Genomic DNA, 19,390 nt, shown 5'->3' with positions numbered 1-19,390 from the left:
ACCCTGACAACTATGCAGACTTCACCGCTCAGAGGACCACAGATGACACTTAACTGGAAGCGAAGGGAATGGTCGCGCGACTATCGAACCGCAGGATTCCAGCGACGGCAGGCACGACCGCGGGAAACCGACTCTCGCGGGAACTCCAGAACCCCGCATCCAGTCACGTGGCCGTGAGGGCGGGGCTGGCGTTCTCCGCCGAGCAGCCACGTAGGCCGCCTTCGGTAGTCCGGATAGGAGGCGTGGCCAAAGCCCCTGGCGCGGTACGTGCCTCGCCCCGCCCCTGCTGGAGCCCGGATGAAGAGTAACGCCATTGCCGCCGGAGCCGCCGAGAACACTCGCGGACCCGACTGGACACTGACTGGACCGGCTGCGCCATGAGACTCCTCCCACGCCTGCTTCTGCTGCTCTTGCTAGTGTTTCCCGCCACCGTGTTGCTCCCGGGCAGCCGGACAGGTGAGACGAGGGGAGTGGGCCGTGGGAAGACTCCGTAGACCGCAAGTCTGAAGTTGGAGGTGATAGCCGCGCGGGCTCCGTCGACGCCCCCTCCTCGCCAACGCCCCGCGGGTGCCGGGGAGCCGCCTTGCGCCCCGGGACTCCGGCCTGCAGGGGCGGCCGCCCGAGGGCCCGGGGCGGCGGGCACGCGCGGCCGAGCGCCTCCCCGGCCTCGGGAGGCCGCCGCCGGCGCCGCTCCGCCCCCCGCGCCCGCGCTGACGTGTCTTAGCGGCTCCGCGGAGCCCGCCAGCTCTCCATTCATTTGCCCTCGCTCGGGTTTCCGCCGGCCACCGGTTCGCTTATCAGCCCCGGATGGATCCCCATGACATCCGGAGGCTGGACTTCAGAAACTCCCCGTGCGCGTAGCCCCAGTGGTCAACCCCTGCCTCCCCACCACCCCATCCCTCCCGTGCACCGATAGGCCCTCCTTCATGCCTGCCTTCCTTCTTTCGCCAGCCCTGGGCTTGAACTCAGGGCCTGAGCACTGTCCTTGGGCCTTCTCAAGGCTAGAGCTCTGCCACTTGAGCCACAGCACCCCTTCCAGCTTTTTCTGTGTAAGTGGTCCCGAGGACCACTTGCTAAGACAAGCACTCTACTCTTAGGCCACACTTCCAACCCCAGGTCTATCTTTTTTATGGTCATCACTTTGGGTTGGTTGGAAACATGTTTTTGTTTTTGTTTTTTTTAAATGATGTATTTTGTGTGTGTGTGTGTGTGTGTGTGTGTGTGTGTGTGTGTGTGTGTGTAAGTTGTAACATTACTGGGGCTTGAACTCAGGGCCTGTTCCTGTCCCTTAGCTTTTTCCCCTCAAGGTTGAGCCACACAGCTCCACTTCTGGCTTTCTGGTGAGTTAATTGGAGACAGTCGTCTGGACTTTTCTGTCAGGGCTGGCTTCAAGCCTCCATCCTCAAATTTCAGCTTCCTAAGTAGCTGGGATTACTGGCATGAGCCATCCAAGCCCTGCTAAAGCTTATACTTTTTTGAAGTGTAGCTATATTCATTCCAGTGGTTAAGCTGGGGTGAAAAATAATTTATATTGCAGAAAATAAAACTGTGGAAGCGGAACTTAATTGCCCCGGCATTGTTATTAACTTCGATTCTCTTATTTATTAAGTGAAGTACTAATTTGAAGTGGTTACTAAATTTCATTCTCTTAAATGTGAGCAGTCCCTGTGGCTGAGTTAGTGGTAATGGTTCTCTAGCTGCAGGCAGAGAAAAGTGAAGTGACTGGTTTCTGTTGAGTGGCTGGTATAACTTTAAATTACTATGTCAGAAGCTTAAATGGCTTAAAATGGCTTTTGAAAATGATTTGCTGTTAATGTGCCACTTCAGTCAGTAAGGACTCAAGGAGGTAAAGACTTAAGATTGGTCCTTACCATATACACTGCTTTGCCTGGTCCTTATATATACTGCTTTGCCTAGGCCTTATGTACACTGCTTTGCCTGAGCCTTGCAGATGTGTCTCTTCCCACAGTTTTTCCTTTACCGAATTGCCACATCATCATTCTTTCTGAGAAGTTGTCAAAGGCTTGTTAGAACTTTGAAATGAATATTTGAGGCTCTTGCCTGAAATAGTGTGGCTTATGTAAGTTATCAACTATAGTCAACTCATATCAGTGCTCCTTGTCTAATACTGAGAATACTTTTAGAACAAGGTTTGTTGTTGTTGTTGTTTTGTATCTTAGGAGTTTCTTAACTTTGTAAAAACACCCCTCCTCCCGTGTGTGTGTGTGTGTGTGTGTGTGTGTGTGTGTGTGTGTGTGAGTGTGGGGGGGGGGAGGGTGTTCTGGAGTTAGAACTCAGGGCTTCATGCTTGCTAAATAAGTACTATACCACTTGAGTCACTCTGCCAAGAAAGGGTCTTGCTTTATTCTTAAGTCTGGACTCTGATCCTCCTTTTTGTGCTTTCCTTTGTCACCATGACAGTCCTGTGCCACTGCTCACCTGTTGTGCCTCCCTGGTAGCCTGAGATGGCTTTGAATGATAGGCATACACCTCCATGCCCAGCCATTGGTTAAGATGGAGTCCTTCTTCAACTTTTATCTGAGACTGGTCTTGAACTGCAATCTTTAGATTTCCACCTCTCAATGAGTGAGAATGGTATATTGGAACCACTACACCAGGCTTTTTGTTTTTCTGAGACAAGTGCTCACTGTGTGGCCCAGGCTGCCCTTTAAAGTTAGTTTACCACGCGCTGTGGTGATAGACATGACTATAGGTGTGCCACACACAGCTCATACTTGTGTTTCTTAATTTGAATAATAAAATTGTTTGAAGTTCTTACTTTGGACTTAGTCTCTTTTTGTAGTTCATTTTTTCAATGTTGAGTGCTTTGTAAAATTAAATAGCAGTTCCTGATAAAATTAACATAAAGTAAAGACTACTATACAAGATAGTATATTTTTACATGCACTATGGTTTGACATCCTTCAAGTGATTCAGATATTTCAGGGGGAACATTTTCTTGGGTATCCTTGATTTTTCAAAACATTGGTATTCAGGTACAAGTTAACTGCTTATTTTTTATTTCTTTGTTAGGGTCATTAGTAGTGGCTCAAGATCTTACAGAAGATGAAGAAACAGTAGAAGATTCAGTAATTGAAGTTGAAGATGATGAAGTTGAGGTAGAAGAAGATGAACCCACAGATTTGGTTAGTGTTACATACTGTTTAATACGTCGAGATTGATACGGTGCATTAACAGTTCACTTTTTTTTTTTTGGTTGGTCATGGGACTTGAACTCTTGGCCTGGTCACTGTCCCTGAGCTCTACAGCTTCAGGCTACCACCCTACCCCTGGAGCCACAGCCCCACTTCCCCTTTTCTATTTGATTAATTGGAAATACAAATTTCACGTTCTTTAGTGCCTGGGCTGGTTTTGAACTATGATCCTCAGATCTCAGCCTCTTGAGTAGCTAGGATTACAGGTGTGAGCCACTGCACCTGGCTAACAGTTCACTCTTATAGACAAGTTTGGTATTAAAATTCTTTTATGGGGTCTTAAGAAGTTATGTTCCAAGTTGGTTGAAGTTGGGAGAATAGTCAGTTATCAAGATGGAGCATGAATAAGTATTTTCTGGAATAGGAAAGGAGACAGGAGGCATTCAAAGAATTATTCAGGATCATATAAATGTGAATGTAGATGGCTAACAGAGTAGGCTGATCTTGGACCCTAAGTTGGTAAGATTTTGGAGTGCATGGGGCTTGGTTTTCTGGCTTGTTTTTTGGAACTTTGCTTTTTCTTTTTTTCCAGTCTTGGGGCTTGAACTGAGGGCCTGAGCACTGTCCTTGGGCTTTTTCAAGGCTAGAGCTTTACCACTTGAGCCACAGCACCACTTCCAGCTTTTTTATGTATGTGGTACTGAGGATTCAGACCCGGGTCTTTGTTTATGCTAGGTAGCCACTCTACCACAAGGCCAAACTCCCAGCCCCTTTGCTTTTTTTGTGTGTTTGTTTTCATGTACTAAGTACTCATTGAGCTTTATTCAATGTGCTTCGACTGTGTGACAATCAGGCACTGCTGTGGAAACTGGAATGAATAGGTGAGATATTTGCTCCTAGAATTTATGTTCTCAGAGACAATATGTGTGTGTGTTTTGGTGTTAGAGATGAGGAGCAGGTGATAATACATAAAATTTATCCTTGGAAAGAGTATACAGGGATTAGAGAAGGTCACCTAGAAGTTGTGTGTCTCTGAAGTTTTTGCTGTGTAATTACAGTATGACAGAACACTCTTTGAGTTTTTGTGTTCAAGGCTAGCACTTACACCATTTGAGCCACAACTCTGCTCCTGAGTAGATAGGATTTCAGGTATAAGCCACCAGCACCCAGGTTTTTTTCTTGTCTTTTTTTTTTTTTTTTTTTTTTATCATCAGGGTGATGTGTGTAGAGAGGGAATACAGTTATATTGATAAGATAGTGAGTACATTTCTTCTCGAACATTGTTAATCCTTCCCATGTTTTTCTCCCACTCTCTCCCCCATTCATTTTTTTTCCCTTTCTGTTTCTATTAACTTAGAGCCTGTCATAATTCTAGATTTTGTCACTTTTTTCCCAAGAGTAAACCATCATCCCTGTCTTGACTTCAGTATCAAAATAGCATTCTATATATATTTCTTCTTTTATTTTTATGATATATGCCTACTACCTAGTCTGCTTCGTATTTTGGTTCAAGCCCGGCCCAGTGGCTCTCACCTGTAATCCTAGCTTCTCAGGAGGCTGAGATCTGACGATCGAAGTTCAAAGCCAGCCTGGGCACTAAAGATGAGGAGACTTGCAATTAACCACTAGAAAATGGGAAGTGGGACTGTGGCTCTAGGGGTAGGGCAGTAACCTTGAACTGAACCCAGGCCCAGAGTCCAAGCCCCACGAGCACAAACAAAAAAGAAAGAAAGAAAGAAAAGCTGGGCATGGCTCATGCCTGTAATCCTAGCTACTCTGGAGGCTGAGATCTGGGAAATCAAGGTTCAAAGCCAGCCTGAGCACAATAGAACCTGAGGTTCTTATCTCCAATTAACCTCTAAAAAATGGGAAGTGGGGCTTGGCTCAAGGATAGGGCAGTAGCCTTGAGTTGAAGAGCTCAGGGACAATACCCAGGCCAGTACAAAGCCCTATCTATGACCCACAAGAAAAAAAAGTCCACACAGGTATATTTGCCCTTTAACTCTATTCAAGAAGGACGTTTACCATCTTCTACTCTAGGGCCTTGTAGTTTAAGATATGGTCCTGTAGTACAAGTTGGTTGTGGATGCTTGAAATAGAGAATTTTCAGGCTTTGCCCTCAATCTGAATCAGATCTGCTAGATTCTGAATGTTCTATATTATTAACACGCCATACAATGAAATTCATGAAAAGCTATGAAAAAGCATTATTTTGTTTTTGTTCTAGATTAGATACTCTTTTTATTTAAAAGTATTTTTACTCTTACATTAATGTCTGTTCAATATGGTTTTTTTAGACAGAAGATAAAGAGGAAGAAGATGTGTCTGGTGAACCTGAAGCTTCACCAAGTGCAGATACAACTATCTTGTTTGTAAAAGGAGAAGGTAAAGAAGAATTACTGATTTGAATTCATTCATAGGAAGGAATGTTCCCATGTTGAATTTGCTTTTTGGGGAGAACCATTAGTAATACCTAAAAATCTTCATCTTCTTTTAAGTAACATACACATACACTGATACTGGAAGATTTGCATGTATGAATACTAGTATCTGTAGTGTTACTGGCATTTAAACTAAAGAGAAAAACAGAAGTTATATGTTTTATCTAAGAATTAAATGTCCTTTTCAATGATATTATTTTCAGGACTATAGGCATAGCTAAGTGGTAAAGTGCCCATCTAGCAAGCACAAGGCCCTAAGTTTAAAACCCAGTGCTACCCCCACCAAATTAATGTATTGTTTCCTTATTTTAAAAATTTTATTTATTTTTGTATGTGGTTTCTAAGGCTTGAACTCAGGATCTGGGCCCTGTTCCCGAGCATTCTACCACTTGAGTCACAGCTGTACTTCTATATTTTTGGTGGTTAATTGGAGATAAAAGTCTCACTGACTTTCCTGTCCTAGCTGGCTTCAAACAGCAGTCCTCAGATGTCAACTTCCTGAGTAGCTAGGATTATAGGCATGAGCCTCTGGTGCCTGACTCAGATACTGTGTTTAAATTTCTTTTTCAAAGTGGCTCAGCTGAGGAATTTTGTACATATATAGAGAGATACTATATGTTACATAATATTTCCTATTATTTGAGCATTTTAAAAATTTATGTACATTATATTATAAGGAAGGTTTCATTGTAACAGTTTTCACACATGTATAATGTGTTAATCCCCCATTAACTCTATCCACTCTTACTTTCCCCGTTTTGTTTTTTTGGTTGTTTTTTTTTTTTTTTTTTTTTTTGCCAGTCCTGGGGCTTGAACTCAGGGTCTGAGCATCCTTGGGCTTTCTCAAAGCTAACGCTCTACCACTTAAGCCACAGCACCACTTCAGGCTTTTAGTATGTATGTGGTACCGAGGAATCAAACCTGGGTCTTCATGCATGCTAGACTCTTACCAGAAAGCCAAACTTCCAGTCCCTTCCACAAACTACTCAGATCATATTCATCCTCATCCACCTACTTTGTTAGATTTCTCTCCTGCCACTGACTGCTATCTACTTTCCCAGTAGAGCCTGTTTTGCTTTCCTGTCATTTCTTCCCCTTATCAAGGCATGTATTGTATATAGACATAACACTTAAGTACTGTACATGAATTACCTTCCTCACTCCCACTGGCAACCATAGTACCCCACTGGCACCCCTCAATAGTGTAGAGTAGGATGGTACCTTGAACTGAAGAGCTCAGGGACAATGTCCAGGCCCAGAGTTCAAGCCCCACAACCCACCAAAAAAACCCAACAAACCCTATAGATTGCAGTTTTGAGAGGTTGTCCTAATACTATCCAGTTTGTAAGTAGATTGTAGAGATAGAATTCAAACTCATACGTAACTGATACCTAGTCTATATAATACTGGGTGAAATTATAATACAAGTTTGTGACAGAAGACTTGATATTGGAAATTGTTAGTTTTCTTGGTATTTTCAAATTCTCTTTTATTGTACATATTCCAACTATAGGCCTACAAAAGTATAACTTGAGTGACTTTTCCATTAGGTTCAGTTTTCAATTTGACTTAATTGCTTAATTGGATAGGAAAAACCAGTTTTCATATGCAACTCTTTGACTTTTTCTTTGTCATTCTCCTCTCGATTCATCTGCATAGGTAACATTGGTGATTATGCTGCCCAAACTGCAGAAGTCTTTCTTAGACCAAAAAATTTGGAAATTACTTGGCCTGAAATTGAAATGCTCAGTTCAGTTCCTCAGTTGAAATGTTGCAGTACAGACAGACAAAAGAATTTGAGCTTTTATCACTATTTCAATCAATTACTAGTTAATGTGTGAATAGAGCACTCAGTTAAAAAAGATTCTGAAGTCAGTTCCATGTGCCAGAATCTGTTAATAATGCCTCTATTTTGTTACTCCGAAAATGTGTACTGATTTCTTGTCTGTATTTTGTTTCTCAGATTTTCCAGCAAATAATATTGTGAAGTTCCTGGTAGGCTTCACAAACAAGGGTACAGAAGATTTTATTGTTGAATCCTTAGATGCCTCGTTCCGTTATCCTCAGGACTACCAATTTTACATCCAGAATTTCACAGCTCTTCCTCTGAACACTGTAGTGCAACCCCAGAGACAGGCAACTTTTGAGTATTCCTTCATTCCTGCAGAGCCCATGGGTGGACGGCCCTTTGGCCTGGTCATCAATTTGAACTACAAGGATATGAATGTAAGGTCGTCTAAGCCTTTGCAATTTGATTTTTGTTTTGGGTAGGATAGTTGACATAATTTTATAGATACCCCATTCAAGTACTTATTTTGTGGTTGAAACTATTTGGAGGTACCAAAAATGCAAAGATAGATTGTACTTCTGTCTGAAATCTAAAGGGATAGATTATTTTTTTTTAAAGGCACTAAAACTGATAGGTGATACATTTTGGAGTTCTATAATTAGATGTTGTTGTGTGGTGTGAAAGTAAAAGGAAGTAAGCCACTAGTTAAGTCTACTTCTTAATTAGGTATTACTATTTTATTTGTTTTATGCTTCCTTGTTATTAGCTTTTTGCTCATTTCACTACTGCTAAAGATTTTTTATCACTTTTTCTATAATACACATGTAAATGCAAGATTTATGAGGATAGTTTTAGCAGTAGAGTATCTATCTTAGTCCTAGTTTATGAGATCTAAATTTCCTAATAAAAATCTGTTGTTTTCGGATATAAATACTAATTTAATTCCAGTGCCGACTGAATTAAATTTAATTTACTTCAGTAAGATATGAGATACATTATTCTTTTTTTTGTTAGCTCTGGGGCTTGACCTCAGAGCATGAGCACTGTCCCTGGGCTTTCTCAAGGCTAGAACGCTGCCATTTCAGCCACAGCACCACTCACAGCTTTTCTATGTATGTGGTACTGAGGAATTGAACGTGGGTCTTCATGCATTCTAGGCTAGCACTCTACCACTAGGCCAAACTCCTGGCCCAGAGATAGATTTTTTTTTTTAGAGGGGGGTCATGGGGCTTAAACTGGGCCTGGGAGCTGTCCCTGGGCTCTTCAGCTTTAGACTACCACCCTACCCTTGAACCAAGCGCCACTTCTCATTTTTTAGAGATTAAGCGGAGATAAGAATCTCAGGTCCTTTTGTGTCTGGGCTGGTTTTGAACCTTGGTCCTCAGATCTCAGCCTCCTGAGTAACTAGGATTATAGGCATGAGCCACCGCGCCTGGCTCTAGACAGATTCTTAAGTAATATAACTGTGCATTACTTTGACAAAAGAATACCTCTCTACTAAATAAGCTTATTTTAATTTATTTTTATTGCAATACTGAGGCTTGAACTCAGGGTTTTGCTTGCTTTTTTTGCTCAAAGCCAGTGTTCTACCACTTGTGTCAAACTTCCACTCCTAGCTTTTTGCTGGTTCATTGGAGATAAAGTCACTTGGTTTTGTCTGCACTGGCTGATTTTAAATTTCAATCTTCAGATCTTAGCCTCCTGAGTAGCTAGGATTATAGTTCTGAGCCACCAGCACCTGGGATTATCATTGAAAGACCTTAAAATACAACTTACATAATTACTACTTAGCAGTTTGTGATAGGTTTGTAGAAGTAATACCTTCATGTGGAGCACCAAATAGTAAGAATAGCTTTTTGAGTATGTCCAAGTGATTCTGATATCTTTTACATCTGTTAAATTGACAAAAGTGTTTCAAGACTAACAACACCAAAAAGTAGTTTGGCCAGGCGCGGTGGCTCACGCCTGTAATCCTAGGTACTCGGGAGGCTGAGATCTGAGGATCCTGATTCAGAGCAAGCCAGGCCACTAAAGTCCATGAGACTTATCTCCAGTTAACCACTAGAAAACTGGAAGTGGCACTGTGGCTCCAGTGGTAGGTTGGTATCCTTGAGCTGAAGATCTCAGGGACAGTGCCCAGACCCAGAGTTCATGCCCACAACTGACCAAAAAAAAAAAAAATTTAAAAAATAGTTTGATACTGAAAACCAAACCCACTTACCTGTTTTTATAAAGAAGTTACTACCTGCTTATTTCTTGTTTATAGTATGCATTTGATTTTGAAATCATCTGCTACTGTAACTATTGTACATTTTCATGTTTCCTCATATTTTTCAAGGATTGCAAACTTCAGAAGCTAGAACTGTTAGTGTAAGAATGCTCTATTAGCTTTCTTTCTGCATGATTTGTATCATTTTTATTGTGTTCTCCGCTGTAACTGAAGGACATTTTGGCAAAGCCAGAGACATTTTTAATCCTGTAAGAGAAATTAGCTTTATAATTTTGAACACAGTAATTGAATAATGCCATTAGCTTTTTGCTGAATCTTAAAACTTAAGTGATGATAAAGCTACATTAAGTCTGTTAGAGTAACAATTTTAAGAAATCTTGGCAAGCTTTTATTTTTTTAACAAATGGCATGCTTTTGAAATTTATTTTTTTTTAATTAGGGCAATGTATTCCAAGATGCTGTCTTCAATCAAACAGTTACAGTTATTGAAAGAGAGGATGGGTTGGACGGAGAAACGTAAGTGAAAGTAATAGTCCATAGATCTTGATGTCTCACAAGATGGGAATGGAAGTACGTTTTTAGGTGGACAAAATGGGCCTGTCTGTACAGATGTGATGAAATCGTTACTGTAGAGGTCCAAACTTTGGTGATTTTTGTACTTTACTAAGCAGGAAAGATAGTTGAAACGGACAAAAATGTAATAATAATAAAGTAATATTTGGGTTCCCATACTTTTCTAAATTCTTTTATACTCCATGAAAAGTTACATTCCTCTAAAATATCAATTTTAAGTAATTAAAAGAACTTACATTTTTTTAGCCAGGTGTGGTGGCTCACACCTATAATCCTTGCTACTCAGGAGGCTGAGATCTGAGGATCACAGTTCAAAGCCAGCCTGGGCACTAAAGTCTGTGAGCTTCTGATCTCCAATTAAACCATTAGAAAGTCAGAAGTGGCATTGGGGCTCAAGGGGTAGGGTGGTGGCCTTGAGCTGAAGAATTCAGGGACAGCGCACAGGTCCAGAGTTCAAGCCCCACGACCAACAAAAAAATAATTTTTAACTGAAAAATGTTACTATAATATGACTCAGTCATGCAAAATAATTAAAATTGAGACAGAAAAGTACAGTTGTTTTAAATGGAGCTTTGAGTATGCATAAAAATTTAATTTTATTTTAGATTGTCAGATTCTTTTATTGACACTTGCACTTAAATAAATACCTAAAGGAAATTTATAGAGCTTGTTCCCTAGAGCTGAGTTGAAGTATTTTCTTCCTTTTCCCTACAAGTGACCAGTTTTATATTTTCTCTTTTTTACTCAGAATCTTTATGTATATGTTCCTCGCTGGTCTTGGACTTCTGCTTGTTGTTGGCCTTCATCAACTCCTAGAATCTAGAAAGGTAATTATGAGTAAATGAACAACTCTTTTTGTTGTTGTTGGTCATGGGGTTTGAAATCTGCCCCAGAGCTCTTCAGATTAAGGCTAGTGCTCTACCACTTTGAGGCACAGTGCCACTTCTGGTTTTCTGGTGGTTAGTTGGAGATAAGAGTCTCATAGACTTTTGTGACTGGGCTGGCTTTGAACTATTATTCTCAGATCTCAGCTTCATAAGTAGCTAGGATTACAGGTATGATCCATAAGTGCTGGGCTCATTTTTTTCTTTTAATACATTTTATATTATAATTAATAGAAGGGTTACATTATTTGCTAGATAGAAGGTGCATTACTTCACAAACATTGCTACCCCTTCTCATGCTTTTGTCTCCATTTCCCTCCCCGCTCCCCTCACTTTCTTCCCCCCCCCTCACTTTCTTTTAAGCAAGGTTTTCTTTTTAGTGTAACAGGGTAAAAGTAGGGAGACATAGAAATTTTTTGCACAGGCAGTGGAAGTTAAAAGACTGAAGTTCTTACCCTACTGAATATATCATAGTTCTTAATGGCTATTCTCATAGTTTTACTTTGTCTTTTTAAAACAATCAACAAAGAGCTGGGTACTGATGGCTCACAGCTATAATCCTAGCTACTCAAGGCTTAGGGAATGGGGGTTTGGAGCTAGCCTGGGTAGAAAAGTCCGCAGATCTCTAATCAGTAAAATGTTCAACTGGGGATGTAGCTGGCATAGTAGAGTATAGTCATAAGTAAGAACTCTGGGGGCCGGGAGTTTGGCTTAGTGGTTAAAGTGCTTGCCTAGCATGCACGAAGGCCCAGGTTCGATTCCTTGGTACCACATACTTAGAAAAAAGCCGGAAGTGGTGCTGAGGCTCAAGTCATAGAGCTCTAACCTTGAGAAAGTCCAAGGACAGTGCTCAGGCCCTGAGCTCAAGCCCAGGACTGGAAAAAAAAAAGTAAGAACTCTGAGGGACAAGACACATGAAAGCTCTAGTACCATCATCAAAAAAGCCAAAAAAAAATAGATATTAGATATGTTACTGGAATTTATACTTCTAGTTAGTGTCCTGTGAGTGATATTTACCATTTATTGTAACTCAGTTTTACTAGATTTTTTTGCTTAGACTTAGAAAAATGTCATCATTGTCCCTGACACTTTTTGTGCTCAAGGCTAGCAATCTACCATAGTAGAGCCATAGTGCTACTTCTGGATTTTTTGAAGTAATTTCTGTTTTGTTTTGTTTTTGCCAGATTTGGGGCTTGAACTCAGAGCCTGGGCCCTGTCCTTGGACTTTTTCAAGGCTAGTGCTCTACCACTTGAGCCACAGCACCACTTCTGGTTTTTTTCTGTCTATGTGGTACCAAGGACTCGAAACCAGGGCTTCATACCTGGTGGGCAGGCACTCTGCCACTAAGCTACACTCATGGCCTTCTAAGTAATTTAATAGAGATGAGTCTCACAGACTTCTGCCCAGGCTAGCTTTGAACTGTGATCCCCAAATCTCAGCCTCCTGAGTAGCTAGGATTACAAGCTTAAGCCACTGGTACTGGACTGCTTGTTGTACTTTTTAAGTGAATATTGCAACAAAATTTTGCTGAAGTTTTTTTTGTTTTGTTTTGTTTTGTTGATCGTGGGGCTTGAACTCTGGGTCTGGGCTCTGTCCCTTAGCGCTTCAGCTCAAGGTTATCGCTCTACCCCTTGAGCCACAGCACCACTTCCAGTTTTCTGGTGGTTAGTTGGAGATAAGAGTCTCATGGACTTTAGTGTCTAAGCTGGCTTTGAGGTCCTCAAATCTCAGCCTCCTGAGTAGCTAGGATTACAGGTGTGAACCACCATGCCCAGCTTTGCTAGTTTTTGATATTCAAAATGAGAGGTATTTATTACATTTTCATGGTATGCTACTTTAATGTGTGTGTGTGTGTGTGTGTGTGTGTGTGTGTGTGTGTGTGTGTGTACGTACGTGTGTGTACGTGCGTGTGCGCGCGCTGCTACTATGCCTTGAATTCAGATGCTGAGTGCTGTCCCTGTTTTTTTGTCCTCAAGGCTATTGCTGTACCACTTGAGTTACAGTTTTATTTCCAGCTTTTTGGTGGTTAATTAATGGACTTTCCTGCCCATCCTCAAATGTTGGTTTCCTGAATAGTTAGAACTAGTGTGAACCAGCAGCATGGCTTTAAGTAAGATTTTTTTAAGCTATAGGAAACTTAACTACAGGAATAATTTCTTTTTGTTGTTTTTTGGGTACTAGAGTTTATACTCAGCACCTCAAGCTTACTTGGCTTGTTTGCCAGGTTGGCATATTGCTGGTTATTTTGGAGATGGCGTCTTGTGAACTTTTCTGTTTGGGCTGTAGGTTTCTACTTTCAGCCTCCTGAGTAGCTAGAATTACAGGCAAGAGCCACCTAGTCTAGCTTAGGACTAGACTAGGACTATGTTTTTAAAACTGGAACATAAAACCAAAACAGTAACATAATTTGTATATTTTGGTACTTAACATGCATTTCTTCTGTGCTTAAAAAGTAGAATAAACAATTCTGTGATACTCCTTTAAAATACATCTTTATGTTCTCTCAGCGCAAGAGACCCATACAGAAAGTAGAAATGGGTACATCAAGTCAAAATGATGTTGACATGAGTTGGATTCCTCAGGAAACTTTGAATCAAATCAGTAAGTAATCTTAGAGTTGATGAGAACTATTTCTCTGAAATGGAAATTAAGCATTGTAAGTTTGAATTCATCTTTTCCATTACCTTTGTAAAATCTAATATGGCTCCTGAAAACTATAAAGACAGGTATTTTTCATACTTTCAATTTAGAAATGCTTTTAAACATAGTTATTTCCACATGTCTAAGTTCTCTGTTTCTAACCTGTTTCCTGTGTCTTTTTTTCCTGTTGCTTCAGTGCAGAGTAGAAGAGGTGAGGCAATTAATTTTCTTACAGTGTTTGCTATAGTTTTGGGGATGTTTGTATAGCACATTGTTTTACGGCAAGTTGAATTGTAATGGGACAGTTTGCAGGTACTATATTTCACTGCAAAAACCCTAATTGCTACTTTTTAGAGAAATATATTTAAAATATTGCCTGATAGTTTACCTGAAATGTATTTCTAGCTTTTTCATAGGTTGTTAAAATTTTTGTTGAGCATAGTTTTGTTCTCCATTTGTTAAAGGTCTTAAAAGGTATATTTTAAAAACAATAACTTACAAAACATTAAATTATACAGAACTGAAAAACTAGTCACTTCCTGGCTTCACTAATTCCCATTATCATGGATGATTGGTGCTGTCCCTGAGCTTTTCAGCTCAAGGCTACCACCCTACCTCTGGAGCCACAGTCCTACTTCTAGTTTTCTAGTGGTTAATTGCAGATAGAGTCACATGGACTTTGAACTGTGATCCACAGTTCTCAGCCTCCCGAGTATCTGGGATTACAGGCGTGAGCCACCGCACCCAGCTCTGTCCTATGCATTTTTGTGAGTGTTTAATTCAAAGGGCATGATGCTGTCACACAGTTCCATACCTTCACTTTACATGCATTGGACATCTCTGTGCTAGTTGCATATATGTTTATATCACTTGTTAAAATTTTCTTTTTCTTTTTCTTTCTTTTTTTTTTGGTGCCACTCTGATGGCTTGAACTCGGGGCCTGAGAACTGTCCTTGGGCTTTCTCAAGGCTAGAACTCTACCACATGAGCCACAGCACCACCTCTGGGTGATTTTTTTCTCTGTATGTGGTACCAAGGAATTGAACCTGGGTCTCCATGTTTGCTAGGCAAGCACTCTACCAGTAGACCAAACTCCCAGCCCAAAATATTCTTTTATTATATAAATATGTAAAGGTGTTATAATAGATTAAGCCTATTCTATATGAAAGGTGCTTTAATCCAAGATTTTTCTTTTTAAGTGATAATGCTACAATATTCTTGTGTATAGATTTAAATATTAAGTAAACTATTGAATTAATAAATTTGAAATATTAAAATGTTGAGCAATAAATATTCTCACAATGAATTTGTAAGAGAACTTCATGTGCTGATCCCAGTGCTTTTGAACTGTGCCCCTTGTTGTCATTTGGCTTTTTTTTTTTTTTTTTTTGCCAGTCAGTGCTTGCCTAGCATGCATGAAGACCCAGGTTCGATTCCTCAGTACCATATACAAAGAAGCAAACAGAAGTGGGGATGGAGCTCTACCTTGAAAAAACTTGAACTCAGGGCCTGAGCCACTGTCCTTGAGCTTTCTCAAGGCTAGAACTCTACCACTTGAGCCTCAGCACCACTTCCGGCTTTTTTCTATATATGTGGTACCAAGGAATCGAACCCGGGTCTTCGTGCATGCAAGGCAAGCACTTTAACCACTAGGCCAAATTCCCGGCCCAGAATCTGATTTTATATTGCCCACTTTGGCCTTGAAACTGAGTTCAAGCAGTCCTTCTGCTTTAGCGTTCAGAGCATCTGGTGTTTTTTTCTTTTGCAGAATTAGCTTATGTCTCAGTCCTGATTCATAAACTGTTTGCTGAAAATAAGAGTTTGTTTATCCTTTTCACTTTTTTTAAATTTTTTTTTTGGGGGGGGGTGCCCGTCCTAGGGTTTGAATTCAGGACCTGAGTTCTGTCCCTGAGCATTTTTTGCTTGAGGATACCACATACACCACAGCTCCACTTTAGGCTTCTTAGTAGTTTATTGGAGATAAAAGCCCTATGGATTTCTGAACTTCAATAATCAGATCAGCCTCCTGAATAGGTAGGATTACAGCCTATTCTATGGAATAGAAGTAGAAGAAGCATATGACATGGGGCAGGAATGTGCCCCACTTGTAGAGTGTGTGCCCTAGTTGTAGAGTGCTTGCCTAACATGCACGAAGCCCTGGATTCAATTCCTGGGTACCACATACACAGAAAAGGCCAAAAGTGGTGCTATGGCTCCAGTGGTAGAGTGCTAGTCTTGGGAAAGCTCAAGGAGAGTGCCCAGGCCCTGAGTTCAAGCTTCAGGACTGGCAAAAAAAAAAAAAAACCCAAAAAACAAAACACTTACTACTGTCTGTTCAGTAAAGTTTATGAAGAATTTCACATGGACCATAAAGGGGGGAGATGTAAAAAGATAATGCTTATATGTATGGAATGGTTTAACATTGAGATACTAATTTTTTTTTTAGTTGCTAGTCCAGGTAAATTTATAAAATTCCAAAATTTTGCAAACTGAAAATTTTAAAGACCTTATTTATGCATGGATAGACAGGTTGAATTACAGAATTCAGGATTTTGCATGGTGTTTGCAGCAGAACAGTAACCAAACCGGTTTCCTATGCTAGTTACAAAATAGGTTCATTTTAATTGCAGTTGCCTTTAACCAGGTATTTCAAAATTATTTAAAAGATCTATAGCTAGGTAAGAGGCACTTACTTTTAGGTGTTTATGTATGTGTGTGTGTGTGTGTGTGTGTGTGTGTGTGTGTGTGTGTGTGTGTGTGTGTGTGTATATGATGATGATGATGATGATGATGATGATGATGATGATGATGTTGTTGTTGTTGTTGCCAGTCCTGGGCTTGAGCTCAGGGCCTGAGGACTGTCCTTGGATTTTTCTCAAGGCTAGAACTCTACCACTTGAGCCTCAGTACCACTTCTGGCTTTTTCTAAGTATGTGGTACCAAGGAATCGAACCCAGGTCTTCATGCATTCTAGGCAAGCACTCTACCACTATGCCAAACTCCCAGCCCTATATGTATATTTTTTTTAACTTGGTGATGAAGTTGAAGAAAAATGTTTTATATCTACTGTAGTTAGAATAATCAGGTGTGCTTAAAGCATTTCTTTTCTTCCAGATAAAGCTTCACCAAGAAGGCTGCCCAGGAAGCGGGCACAGAAGAGATCAGTGGGATCTGATGAGTAAATGTTCCTTTGTGCAACAATTCAGTCTGTACTTACCATGCCCTAATGCTTCTCGTCTGATGAGAATTAGTGCAGAGAAGTCATACCACCATAGAAGGCAACTACTACTTATGTGTGGACTGAGCAATCAGAGTCTGTGGCAATAATATTGCTGAAAATGCACTGCATTCATTTTTCTAAACGTAACAAATTTGGTTTTTTTTTAAACCATTAAAATTTATGTGCGTGTGTGTATATGTGAGCAGTTGGTGTTACCATAATCATTGTTGAACTACCTGAAATCTGCCTTTAGAATACTAACTATAATGCTCTTCTTTACATTTTCTCATTTTTGTCCCCAAACTCAATGGATATTTGCCCTCACTATGAAATCTCTCCTTGAACTATTTTAAGGAAATATTTTATTTCTTCCTTGGAACCATCTAGATTGAGGCTCAAATTAGCAATTTGCTACAAGAAGTATTCTAAAGGCACAAACAGGAGAAGCTGCTTTGTTAGCAATATAAATTGTTTTGGTATTCTGCTGCTGTTTGCAATAATGCACACCTTGAGAAAACTTAACCAAACCAACTCAAGGAATTTGGAAATTCTAGCAACAAAATTGTGAAACATGAAAATTTTGTTGACTTTGGAATACAAAATTTAACCCTGCCTCTTTTTTTTTTTTTTTTTTTTTTTTATGAAAAGTAGTACATTTGTGCAAACTGAGTTGTTGTGTCCTCCATCATTTTCTACTTCTGACCCCAGGACAAGCCTGTAATGATGAGACCTGATGGTCTGTTTTGTTTTTTAAAGGGAGAAGTTTTTTTCCTCAAAAGTATTCCATCTGAAAAGTTGTCTTGCTTTACCTACCAAGCAGATGAAATGAAAAGGCAGAGATATATTCTTGCCCACAAAAACATGAATTGGAAAGTTTTAAACAGAGTTGTTTCTGATCTGATTTTTGGGGGAGTGTGAGGGATGTTGGTTATTGACTCATCTTATTTTTAGTTATTGTGAAAAATTTAGGCACTTAAGACCTTGGGATCAAATTAAATCGGACTTAAAAAACATCTTAGAGTTAGTCTTTCCCTTGGTAGTAAATTTAAGTTTGGCATTACTGTCAGACTAGGTAAAAGGTGAAGTTTAGTATGCATAAATAAGAGGCCTTCTCCTCTGTCTTTAAGCCATATCCATATATGTACTAGGGAAATGGTAAGTGAAATTTTAAAGGCTCTTCAGTTCCTGACATCTTTGGTCTTCTTTGGTACAAGCCCCACCACCACCACCACACACTCACTCATACCTACACCAAACAAGATACAAGCAAAACCTTTTCCATGCTGTTTATGTGTTTGTTTAAACATCTGAGCCAAAACCAATGATAAGTTACTATATAATTGTTAATTACTTTGCAAGAAGGGGCCAAGGATCAATTGATCGATTTATCTATCTGTCTGTCTGTCTATCTATCTATCTATCTATGAACTGCTGGACTATGAACTTTCTATTCCTATAATATAACCTAAGTTTTAATTGGACTGTGTGATCCATTTATTTTGAAAAGTTCTGTGGGATGTAAGTAACTGCATGTTTTCTGGCTTAATGTAATATAAGAGACCCTTCCCATTTTTCAGAAAACATTTTTGTGAATCTCTGTTTTTGAAACTACTAGGGCATAATGCAGTAAGGTGTGATTACAAAATATTAAATGGCCTATAAGTCTTCTTGAATACCTGGTCATACATAGGCAATTGCAAAGCCACACTGAGGTCCAGCTTCTCAACACCCCCTTCCCCCCGCCCCAAATCATTTGCCTTACATATCAGTTCTTCCATTTCTGACATTTAAATTAGTGCCTCAGAAGTGGAAAATGTATTTTTTAGTGTAGAATGGGAACAGTTGAAAACTTAAATCAACTGTCAGGAGTGTACTATATAGCATCAGTCAGAATTTAGCAGCAATCTAACTCCATAATGAATGGAATTCAATTCCACACATGGTTTGTTCAAGCACACTTAATAAGTAGTCTATTTTTAAATGTCTTTTTAACATGTAAATGTTTGGATGAAGTTTTTCTTTGTTTGAATATATTTGTTTGCTACATCAACCGTGATTTCAGAATTCTGCTTTTAAACAACTTGGTTTCAGAATCTGTAAAATGGACTTGAGAATCTTGTATAACAGACCTGTTATCCAGATGTGTGAGCATAATGTGTTCATAAAGAATGGATCTTGCTTTGGTTGTATATCTTCATTCTGTACATGGTCTTCCCTCATGCCTGTAAATTGTGGGGTGGGGTGGGCTGGGGCAGGGAAGATTGCCCTGCTGCCCTGTTCTTCCTCAGAGGGGACGCCTAAGGGAAGGAATGGAGTAGAGGTCAGACATTAAGAAGAAAGAAAACAAACATGCATGTGAGATTTTTAATCTTAAACAGCTTCAGAAATTTTGGCTTTAGTGGAAAGATATATTTAGAACTTAAGAAGATATAAAAGGTCTGGGAATGTGGCTTAGAG

General features: G+C 40.0%; 1 protein-coding gene across 1 annotated transcript; it reads left to right on the top strand.

Annotated features, from left to right (window-relative positions):
• The first annotated feature begins 373 nt into the window (after positions 1 to 373).
• On the top strand, positions 374 to 19,122 carry Ssr1 (signal sequence receptor subunit 1). The gene is made up of 8 exons (XM_090356427.1): positions 374 to 456; positions 3,034 to 3,146; positions 5,453 to 5,540; positions 7,560 to 7,822; positions 10,055 to 10,131; positions 10,937 to 11,015; positions 13,581 to 13,674; positions 16,828 to 19,122. Exons 1-8 carry the CDS (start codon positions 378 to 380, stop codon positions 16,893 to 16,895), a joined length of 861 nt encoding a protein of 286 aa, XP_090212553.1. The 5' UTR covers positions 374 to 377; the 3' UTR covers positions 16,896 to 19,122.
• The last annotated feature ends 268 nt before the right edge of the window (positions 19,123 to 19,390 follow it).

The sequence above is a fragment of the Megascapheus bottae genome, chromosome 22, assembly GCF_031878675.1.
Source record: "Megascapheus bottae isolate mThoBot1 chromosome 22, mThoBot2.hap1, whole genome shotgun sequence".
In the NCBI taxonomy this organism is placed as follows: domain Eukaryota; kingdom Metazoa; phylum Chordata; class Mammalia; order Rodentia; family Geomyidae; genus Megascapheus; species Megascapheus bottae.
This window is presented reverse-complemented; position numbering and strand designations above follow the sequence as displayed.